The sequence below is a fragment of the Echinops telfairi genome, unplaced genomic scaffold, assembly GCF_000313985.2.
Source record: "Echinops telfairi isolate 266 unplaced genomic scaffold, ASM31398v2 ScPeMD7_30;HRSCAF=105, whole genome shotgun sequence".
NCBI classification, from domain to species: Eukaryota; Metazoa; Chordata; class Mammalia; order Afrosoricida; family Tenrecidae; genus Echinops; species Echinops telfairi.
In genome coordinates this window covers 3,119,190-3,130,176 of record NW_022103927.1, presented here as the reverse complement: position 1 = coordinate 3,130,176, position 10,987 = coordinate 3,119,190, and the positions used below count along the sequence as shown (strand labels likewise).

Sequence of the window (10,987 nt, the reverse complement as noted above, 5' to 3'; positions counted from 1 at the left end):
AGGGGCGGGAGGGCCGGGAGCCCCCCCGCGGCACCCCAGCTCGGTCCCTCCGCGAGAAACCAAGGGGGCGCGGTGGAGGCACGACTTCGGGTGTGTGTGGTTGGCTGTGCTCCCTGGGTGCCTGTCGCGCCCCCTCCCCCCATCTGCCCCTCTTTCCAAACCCCCCAGTGCTGGGTGCCCCGCAGGTGCCGCTCCACCTGGGGCAGGTGCCTGGGGAGGGAGGATGCCGCGGCCCCTCCCCCGCACAGCTGATCTCCAGCTGCCAGGCCTCTGGACCGAGATTTACGATGGTCCCCACGACGCTACCCAGATTGGCACCTGTTGGCGGAAGTGTCCGAGTCACCTCATTAGGTCGGGGGACAGGAAGACCCCTCACGCCCAACCTCCGGGCTATCCAAGGTGTTCCCGTCCAGCCGTCAGGCAGGGGCTGTGCCCATACCTGGGCTCCTACCTGCAGTCCTTCCCCACCCCTGCCTCGCGCCACCCGCCCCCCCCTCGTGTCACTCGTGTGTGTAGACACACACACTCGTGACTGGCACCAAGCTGCCACCAAGCCAGACTCTGCCCCGGCCTCCCGGTGCCACCTTGAAGACATCTCTGCCTGGCCTCACCTTCCCCAGGTTGCCTTCTCTGACTCTGGGGCCCAACCTGAGACATGTCCGGTGCCTCTGTGCCCCCAGTAGCGCTCACCGTCCAGTTGGCTGTCTGTGGCCTCTATGTAACTGGTTCTCATCTCCTTCTGCACCTGCCCCACCCCCTCTGTGTCTCTCCCTGTGACCCCCCTATGATACCCACCTCCACCCCCCAACCCCAGTCCTGCTGATGGCCTGCCAGCCTTGTCGAGGAGCTGGGCGTATCTGGTGTTGCAGATCACACAAGGTCAGACCTTGGGGTGGGCGTGGGCCGGGGTCCCTGCCCCCACCGCCGGCCCAGGGAGGGCTGTGTAGGAGCCCCACCCCCCCACCCCTGCGCATGCATGCGCTTGGTGTATGCCACTCAGGACCCACTCAGCAGAGGCCGTGAGTCCTGCTTCAAGGCGCCAGCCGTGCCTGGCCCGGCTTCACCCCCCCCACCCCCCCACCCCATCTCCCCTCCCAGCCATCCCTTTCTCATGGCTGCCTGGGCTGCTGCCCTGTCCCTCTGTCTCTCCTGCCGTGTGCCTGTCTACTCTGTGTCCGGCAAACGGATGTCCTGTCCAGATTCCGGAAACGCCCAAGGCATTGAAATCTCCGGACATGGGGGGCTAGGTCCCTGGCTGCCCTGGGGAAAGGGGACGTGCTGGAAAGTGGGTGCCCTGGGCCTGGGCCCTCCGGCTCCAGAGGGTTGGGGAGCAGGGATAACATGAGGCCAGGGTAGGCCCATGATTCCTGGGCTTGCCTTGTTGGCCCACAGGTGACCCCTTGTCCCTGGGTAGAAGTGAGTCATCCCAGGGAGGAGGACCTAGGAGGACCAGCCTCCCTGCCTCCCTCCCTCTCCTCTGGCCGAGCGGCTGGAGGGTGGCGGAGGGTGGCATTCCTCCTCTCTGCCTGGACTTTTCCCATGCGACCTGGCCTGCTGCTGGCTGTGCCCCTGCTCTGCCTGCTGGGGAGGGGGTTGTGAGTGCTGAGCCTGCCTCACTGTGTGTCCTGGTCGCAGTGCCTCTACCTCTCTGAGCCTTGGCTCTGTTGTGGGAGAAAGGGGCTAAAAAGAGGATCTTTTTTCTTCTCTTTAAAAAAAAAATCATTTTATTGGGGGTTCGTACAACTCTTTTTACAATCCATCCATCCATCCAGCACATTCGTACATTTGTTGGCATCATAATAAGAGGGTCTTCACAGGGGAGGGAAACAGTTGGGGCTGCCGTCAGGTATTGAGTGAGGAGAGGAGCAGCCTGGGCCAGGTGTGGAGTCTGTGTTTTCAGCTCAGCCTGTGAGGCTGGCTGGGTCTCTGTGGGGAGAGGGGCGGTACTGTCCTGGCTCCAACCCACTGGATACCAGTAGTGCCCCTGCCCTGGTGGACATTTCCAGGTGTCCCCAGTGGTGGGGTCAAGTGGTCCCTGGTTGAGAATGGCAGGAGCCCCCGTGTCCTGCCCCATGAAGTGGGTGAAGGATGGCCGCTGCTCACAGTCACAGGTGGGACCCCGGCTCTTGGCCTGAAGTAAACCCTCCCTAGAGAACAGCTGCTCCCAGGTGGGGTGACAGCCGGAGCCCTGCCTGTCTAGTGGGGTCTCAGGTAACACTGGTGCTGCCTTTAGTCCGAACTCAGATGCTGGGTGCCCCTTGCAGATTCCTGGCCTGCCTCCTGCTGGCTGCGGGCCTATGGGGGCTCCCCTCATGGCCTGCTGCCTCATCTAGACTGGAGGGGTGAAAATGGTGCTTAGCTCAAGGGGTTACTCTGGCTGGCAACTCGTATCCACAGTTGTATTGGAGTGTGAGTGGGTGCTTGGATAAGCAGGTGCTGGTTTGGGTCATCCTCACTCCAGTCCCTCAGTACTTTTCCCCCAAGGGTGCTGGCCCACCCAGGTAACCCCTGCAGGCCCCCCGGGGCCATGGAGCTGTGGTCAGCTGCAGTTGGTGCTGGACGGATAGGAAGCAGGAAGTCAGACAGCCTCGGCCTGCAGGAAAGGACTCCGCCTCTGCTGATGTCGCTGTGTTGACCCCAAAGGGGAAGTAGGGGACAAGGGGCGGGGTGAGAGGGCCCAGCCACAGGGACACGTGGAGGCGTCAGCAGGTCAGGAGGTCTGTGGGAGCCGGGGCAGGATGTGGGGCTGTGGGGAGTGGGGGTCCATGTGCGAGCTCAGGGGCTGTGCCCACACGGGCAAGTGTGTGTCCAAGTTCTAAAGTGAGTCGTGTACACACTCATAGGTGGGTATAGGCCAGTGTACATGTGGGAGGTGTGGGAATGTGCCCACGCTGTGAACCTGGGTTCCATGCTGACACCCATAGGTGTGGAGATGTGAAAACATGTGGGGCTATGCTCTCTGCATTGACCCAAGGGTGTGGAGGGGGTACATACATGTGAGCCTGTGTTCTGTGTACAGCCCTATGAGTGCAGGTGTGTGTACTCAACTGTGTATGCCCACAGGCTGGGGGTATGCTCATATCTGAATCCATGTTCCATGTGCACACCCGTGAGCTGGAAGTGTGCACACGTGTGTGCCTGGGTTCTGTGCACAGCCATGTGGGTAGAGGCAGGGGCACTCAACTGTGTACACCCGAGGGCTGAGAGCACGCACATGTGTGAGCCTGGTTTCTGTGCACAATCATGTGGATGTAGGCGTGCGCATTCATCTGTGTACACCTGAGGATTGGTAGCATGCACACGTGTGAGCCTTGGTTCCACATGCACACCTGTAGCTCTGTGAGAGTGTGTGCACACCCACAGCAGCCCCCTGAAGCCTGCACACACAGTGGACCCCCCTCTGCCCTTAGCACTGCAGTGGATGTATGTGGGTGTGCATGCCTGGGCACGTTGGGCACCCTGACTGGCCAGGGAGTGAGCCCAGGCCCTGGGTGCCTCTGGGGACAGGGCTGGCCTTGCAGCAGGAGCTGAGGGGATGCTCTCCAGGATGCCCCAGAGCCCAGGGGCTGGCCGGCCGCAGGGGGTGCTGGGAGCTGGCAAGAAAGAGGAAGTGGCTGTGAGAGGCCCTGGCAGGGCTGAGGCTCAGGAAGAGGGCGGGGCCCCCACCCCGGACCCAGGATGGCGGAGCCCAATCCCCCTTCGGACCCGGAGCTGGAGGTGGAGGCTGGGTTCCTGTGGTGGGCTAATGGGAGAGGACCCCAAAAGGGACCGGTGGGGTCGGGTGGGAGGCAGCGCTCTGTGCCTCTTCGTTTTGGGCTGAGAGGCCATGAGGCTCTGGCCTCCAAATTCTGGGTTGGCAGGAGGAGATTATTTGTGGCTTTTCAGGGACGCCCAGGTTGGGGCGAGTAGATAAGGAAGGAAGCCAAGTCTGTGTTGGGGAACTCCTCCTTTGGGGCGCAGTGGGGGAGGTGGGGCTGTGAGTGAGAGCGAGTAAGGGGACAGAGGGAGTGGGAGGGTAAGCCTGAGGCTCAGTCCAGGACCTCCTGGTCCATGGGGACAGCAGAGCGCAGCCAGGCCGTACTCGCAGCCTTTGGGTTGGCAGGACGGCAGCAGGAACATGGGGCTGACCTTCGAGACCTTGTAGTTTGAGGGATTGACACCCCCTGGTTGGAGAGGGACAGGAGTCAGGGAACAGGATCTTCTTGGGGGATCTTCACCTTTGGGGGGGGGGACAGCAGAGGGAAAATGGGGCATACTTTCTATAACCTCTAGTTTGGGAGGCTATGGCGGGTCCATGGGGGTCTGCCTTCCAGAAAGCCCACTACACGAGAGAAAAAATGAAGACTGAGGTTCCCCAGTCTGCAGGGACGGAGGAAGGGAGAAAGCCCTGCCTTGGGCCCTCACTCTATAAGGCCAGTGGAGAACAAGGAGTGGGCCCTGCCCTAGCCTCCCAGTTTGGGGGCTCTGAGGAAGGGGAGCCAGCCCTGTCTTCTGAGCTCCCCAACTGGAGGAACCTGAAGAAGCTGGGCCCCAGGCTGGCACAGGTGGTCGTCCCCCCATACTCCCACCGAGCCACTCCCCCAACCCTGTTTTTCCCTACAGAGCGAGCCTCGCAGCTGGTCCCTGCTGGAGCAGCTGGGCCTGGCAGGGGCGGACCTGGCAGCCCCTGGGGTGCAGCAGCAGCTGGAGCTGGAGCGGGAGCGGCTGCGGCGGGAGATCCGCAAAGAGCTGAAGCTGAAGGAGGGGGCCGAGAACCTGCGACGAGCCACCACTGACCTGGGCCGCAGCCTGGGCCCTGTGGAGCTGCTGCTGCGGGGCTCCTCGCGCCGCCTGGACCTGCTGCACCAGCAGCTGCAGGAGCTGCATGCCCATGTGGTGCTGCCCGACCCTGCAGCTGCTGCCCGAGGTGAGTGGGGCTGCCAGGTGCATGAGGGACCCCAGGCCTTTTCCCGACCCAGGGCCGTCCCCACTGTCTGCAAGGGGGCCAACCCTGGAGGTTCCACTGCCTCAGGGGCCCAGAGACAGGCGACTCCGAGGCCCCACATAGTCAAAGAAACAAGCGAAATCCACACAGCCAGCTGACACCCACAGATGCCTACACCAACACCCAGACGGGCATGCTGTCAGCGCCTACAAGCTCCCAGACACCCAGGTGTGCATGCTGTCAGTACCCACAGGCCCCCAGACACCAACACTCAGGTGTGCATGCTATCAGCACCCACAGGTGTGCATGCTGTCAGCACCCACAGATGCCTACACCAATACCAAGACTGGTATGCTGTCAGCACCCACAGGCCCCCAGACACCAACAACCAGGTGTGCATGCTGTCAGCACCCACAGGCTCCCCTCCCACACAATCACTCCATCATCAGAAGCGCCCATAGACTTACCTGATGTCACACCGGCACCCTGACACTCAGGCACATAATCACATCAACACTTGGAGGACACCCAAAGACGTTACACTGTCTTACTGAAGCACAGAGACTTCCGTGCACAGTCACACCCGCCTCCAGAGAATCCTGCACCTGGTCACACCAGCCCTAGACCACGCCCGAAGGCCTGCCCATTATCACAGGGACTGCCCAGAAATCCTGAGTGCTGCCACACGCATGCGCGGACAACACCCCAAACCTCCCTCTGTGTTCAGACGCCCAGTGCTGTCCAGAGCTTGACACACTGCCCTCTAAACACTCGGCCACATCCAGCGACCCAGCATGCACAGATTTGTCCCATCCAGCCATGGCCAGATCTGCCTGTACAGCCACAGTGCTGGAAGACTCCTCGTCACTTCACACCTGGGATGACACGCACACAGTCACATGTGTGTGACCCAGAGACCTCCCCTGAGCCACCCCGGAGACTCAGAGACTGCCATATATGGCTGTCCGGCACCCAGCCTCCCACGCGGGCACACCCATGTAGCCTAGTGGCCTGGAAGCACAGCTGCGCCCATAGAACATTGTCACCCTGACACCTGGGACCCACACAGGCACCCGGCGCCTCGGTCGGGCTGGTACCTGCAATTCACAGACAGAAAGTCGCGGAGCCTTGTAAACTATTGGGGATTCCCGTGCCCCATCACACCCTCCCGCCCACAGACCGGCACATACCCGAAGGCCAGCCCAAGCTCTGCCATGCTGGCTCCAGCCGTAGCCCTGAAGGGCTTTTCCTTGGAGGGCTGGTGCAGCTGGAAGCTTCCAGGTGTGAGCCCGCCCCTCCTGCCTGTCTGTCAGCCCACCATGCCTCGCCCACCTGCACCCCAGGCGTGGAGGATAGCCAGACTGGACTGAGGTCCCCTGGCGGTGAGCTGTGGCACAAACTCCCCCAAGCCGACCAAGTCGAAGGCTGTGGTGACTCTCTCCCTCCTGCCCCCTCCAGATGACCCCCAGTCTCCAGGTGTGGGCAGCCCAGCCTGCTTGGCCACCAACCTGAGCCTGGTGGCTGGCCTGGAGAAGCAGCTGGCCATTGAGCTGAAGGTGAAGCAGGGCGCAGAGAACATGATCCAGACGTACAGCCACGGCAGCACCAAGGTGAGGGCCATGCACGGGCATCCGCACACGTGTGTATACACAGCCACACGTGCCCAGGCACAGCCATATCCACCCACGTGCGCGGAGACCAAGGACTCAGGGTGGCGGACAGGGGGCTCCTTGCAGCTGCCCTGACTGAGGCTGGGGCTCTCTGGGTCAGTGACCGAGGGATGTCCAAGTGGCTTAGAAACAGGCCAGAGGAGTGGGCAGCTCATGGGGGTATGCAGGACACAGTGAGTGTGGATGATGTCAGACAGACAATCAGCAGAGACTGTCTCTGCACCACTCACTCACCCCCAGAGACTCAGGCAACCCACCGGTCAGTACTCAGACTCTCATGCTGCTTGTAGGGTGTGCCTTGCCCGTGCTGCATGTGCATGTGCACATGCTCGTGCATACACACACACACACACACACACACACATCAACATGAGGCTCACATAGACGCAACGACGCAGCGTGGATAACCACAGGTATAACCACACAGACACGTGGACCTCCGTACATGAGTACCACCCAGAGACCGACCATCACAGCAATGCCTAGATATACACAAGGGACTGCACACCCAGAGCCCAGCATTGTCCCGCAGGCACACACGTCCCCAGTCAGGCCATCACCAGGGACACACACACACGGACCTCTGTCAGCACGACGTGTCCCACGCAGCCAGGCCTGCAGCTGGGGCCATGGTGTGTTTTCGCCATCAGGAGGACCGTGCTCACATGCGTGTGCACATACAGCGGCAGGGACTGCAGGGCAGGACACAGCACTCGGGAGGTCTTTTATCTGGACGTCATGCCTGTGCAGTAAAGGGCACTAAGGTTACATGTGCAGCACAGGGGCGTTTGCCTGTGTAACCATTGCCCACATCTGAAATTTTAGAATACTGCCCGTCGCCCAGTAAGTCCCACCTGCCCCCTCTAGTCAATATCAGGACTTCAATGTTAACAGATTCATTTTGCCTGGTTTTGAGCTCTGTCCAGTAGCCTCCTGGAGGGCACACCCTATTCGCACTTGACCACTAACATAAAGGCTCAGGGTCAGAAGCACCCAGCAGCACCACAGAAGAAAGGCCTAGCGGCCTGCTTCCATAGAGATAACAGCTACGAAAACCGCGCAGAGCACAGGTCTTTTCGTAGCACACAGGGTCGGCATGACTTGCAGCGAACTGGGTTTGGTCTTATTTGCAGTGGGCTTGGTTTAAAGGTTTTATTAGCTAGACCCACCCAGAACACCCTCTTTTCTCCGGCCATGTTGTTGCCCGGGGTTTATTAAAACAGATAGGGAGCACCCACCTTAGAAGTAGGCTTCCCTGGAAGGCCCCGCCCAGACCAACCTCCAGGTACGCATGCTGTCAGCACCCAGAGTCTCACACACAACACCCAGGTGCAAATGCTGTCAGCCAGAGGCCCTCCCACACTCAGAGGCCCTCCCACACTCACACCCAAGTGCCCGTGCTGTCAGCACCCTAAGTCTCACACACAAGGTGTGTCTCAGCTTGTGAGACTTGGCAAGCTGATGTCCGAATCCGGGTCTGCCGGAGGTTGCCCGCAGCGCCCTCTTGGGGTCAGTGATTGTTCTGCAATGACAAGCGTGGACGGCAGCCGGACACCACTGCATCTCAGACTCCGCCCTTCAAACGCAACACACACGGGGGCTTCCAGAAGTTCCTGTGAGTGGGGAGGGGGGGGGGATAGGGGTTAGGGGGTGGAAATCCCAAGATTTTTTAATCATTTTATTAGGGGCTCATACAACTCTTATCACAATCCATACATAACATCAATTGTGCAAAGCACATCCGTACATTCATTGCCCTCGTCATTCTCAAAACATTTCCTCTCCACTTAAGCCCCCGGTACTAGGTCCTCACTTTTCCCCTTCCCTCGCCCCCTCCCTCATGAGCCCTTGATAATTTATAAATTGTTATTTTGTCATCCCGTGAGCTTTTAATTCCATTTTCCATGGCCTCTTTTTTTTTTTTTTTTAACTTTGTGTTGGGAATCGGGTGCAGGTTAACAGAGCAGACCAGTACTCCAAGTCCACGATTCTCGAACTTCTCTGCAGCCCCCTGGCCTGTGCCAGGCACATAATAAATGCTACCCTGAAGTGTTTGCTGAGCAGACAGAAGCCCACCCTTCCATCTGACCTGCCCGCCCTTCATGTCCCTCCCCCTCCTCCCTCACCCCAAGGCATTTTTTCCCAATCACCCCGACCCCATGGTCACCACTCACCAGGAGACAGCTCAGTGTCAGGAGGCACACTGGCCCGGTCGTGCAGTTAGCACCACTCTTTGTAAAGGTCTGACACCCATCCCCAAAAGAAATGCAGGGTGTTCGTTGAAGAAAGGAAAATCCACCTTTCAATTTGACTCGATATGATGCGGTTACCCCCACACACACCACCCCACCCCCAGCCCAGAGGATCTCTGGGCTTCATATAAAATCCATATAAACGGGCTCATAGAACAGATGGGCCTTTTGTGGCCGGCTGGTTTTCCCCCAGCATCCTGACCTCCAGGTTCGGCCACACTGTCACCTGAGCTCCAGCCCTTCTCGTGTCCTCCTGGGTATGTGGACAGCTTATCCGTCCATCTTCCCTGCCCATCTGCAGGTGGACACTTGGGTTGTTTCCCCCTTGGGCTACTGTAAGCAGTTTTGCCACCACCTGTGAGCAGGCGCCCTGGCGCTGCTATATTCAAGGCCTCGGCTGCTCACCCAAAGGTCACTGGCTCAAATCCACCGGCCCCTCTGTGGGAGAGCGATGGGGCAGTCTGCTCATGGAAAGATGTACAGCCCCAGACACCCTATAGGACAGCTCTACTCTGTCCTGTGGGGTTGCTGTAGGAGCCCGGGTGGCGTAGTGCTTACGCATAGGGCTGATTACTGCAAGGTCGGCAGTGTGAAGCCACCAGCCTCTCCATGGGAGGAAGACAGGGCTTTCTAGTCCTGTAAAGACTGACAGTCGTGGAAAGTCACAGGGGCAGTGCTGCCCTGCCCTAGAGGGTCACCATGAGTGGGCATCGATTCCATGGAAATGCGTTTGGCTTGGGTTTTCTGGGGCGGCTCTGAGTCAGAGCGCGACCTGATGGCTGTGGGGTTTGTGTTTGTTTTTCAAGCCACCCGTGTTTTGTTTGTTGTTAATTGCAGTGAAAATAACCTCCGCAAAGCCTCCATCCGTTCAACAGTTTCCACCTCTACACCACCACCACCCCCGAGGCACTTTTATCCCACAGGAGTGTCTGTCGTGTCCCATAGGTGTATCTATACTTTCTATGTGACAACATGACCCATGCTTTTATCCCCCCAATTCCAACTCCTACCCACTTGGGGGATGGCATAAGGAGTCCTGGGGGCCAGTGGCTAAGAGCTCAGTGCCAACCTAAAAGCTGGCAGTTTGAAACCCGCCAGCAGATTCTGGAAGACTGAAGCCAAGGGAACCTGATACGGTAGCTCGATTTTGCCCTAGAGGCTCGCTGTGAGTCAGAATGGACCCGGCGGGGGGCGGGGGAGGCGTTGCGGATGGCATGACCTCAGTGAGCATGCGTGGACTGGACACATGGTCTTAGCTGAGCAGAAACACAGTCCAAAAGAGATGGGCAAGTCCACATCCATCTCCAGGCCCCATCCACACACAGCGTGGTGGGCTGGGTCTGGCCCTGGGCATACCTCGAAACCCACACACGGGACCCCACTGACGGCACACTGGGGAGTCCCCCATGTGCTGCCCCTGGGCCAAAGGCCGGGGGCCACCCTGTTCATGGGCCCACTCCACTCTGAGACATAGCATAGACACAACACCTTTTGTGGGCCCAGCCCGGCCCTACCCTGCCCCTCGGTGCCCAGGGCAGCCCAGCACTGAGAGTGTCCCTGGTGTGCAGCTGAGGAAACTGAGGCCCGGGCAGGTTGAGTGACTTGCCCAAGGTGAGACTGCCTAGCTGGGATTGGAGCTTGTGTGTAGAAATCGCTCCACTCAGGAACATGTGGAAGACCTGACTGTGCCCGCGATTGCACCCACATGTGCCTGCTGCCATGAGTGTCCCAGGGCCTGCCCAGGGTGGGCCAAAGGCCAGGGGGCCAGCCCCCACTGCCCACCCTCTCCTGCCCCTCATGGCCCACCTCTGCCCCCAGGACCGGAAGCTGCTGCTGACGGCCCAGCAGATGCTGCAGGACAGTAAGACCAAGATCGACATCATCCGCATGCAGCTCCGTCGGGCACTGCAGGCTGGCCAGCTGGAGAGCCAGGCAGCCCCAGACGAGGCCCAAGGTGAGCCCTACCCCACCCCCCCGCCCCCGGGCCCCAGATGGATGCCCGTGCCTACAGCACTAACCCCCCCGCCCGAGCAAGGCCCCTTTCTGGGGCAGGGAGGTGAGTGCCTGGTTCAGTGTGCAGCTGGGATCTGCTCCTGACCATGTCCGTCCCATTTGCCCCAGTTTAGGCTCAATCAGGTATT

The 10,987-nt window shown here is 59.8% G+C and overlaps 1 protein-coding gene across 1 annotated transcript in view; it reads left to right on the top strand.

The window, feature by feature from the left end:
• The first annotated feature begins 280 nt into the window (after positions 1–280).
• The window catches only part of PKN1 (protein kinase N1), a 29,883-nt gene continuing 19,176 nt past the window's right edge, over positions 281–10,987 (top strand). The window contains exons 1-4 of the mRNA XM_045289686.1: positions 281–879; positions 4,603–4,906; positions 6,383–6,534; positions 10,665–10,800. Coding sequence (XP_045145621.1) covers positions 823–879; positions 4,603–4,906; positions 6,383–6,534; positions 10,665–10,800 — 649 coding nt within the window. The 5' untranslated portion in view covers positions 281–822. The remainder of the gene's footprint in view (positions 880–4,602; positions 4,907–6,382; positions 6,535–10,664; positions 10,801–10,987) is intronic.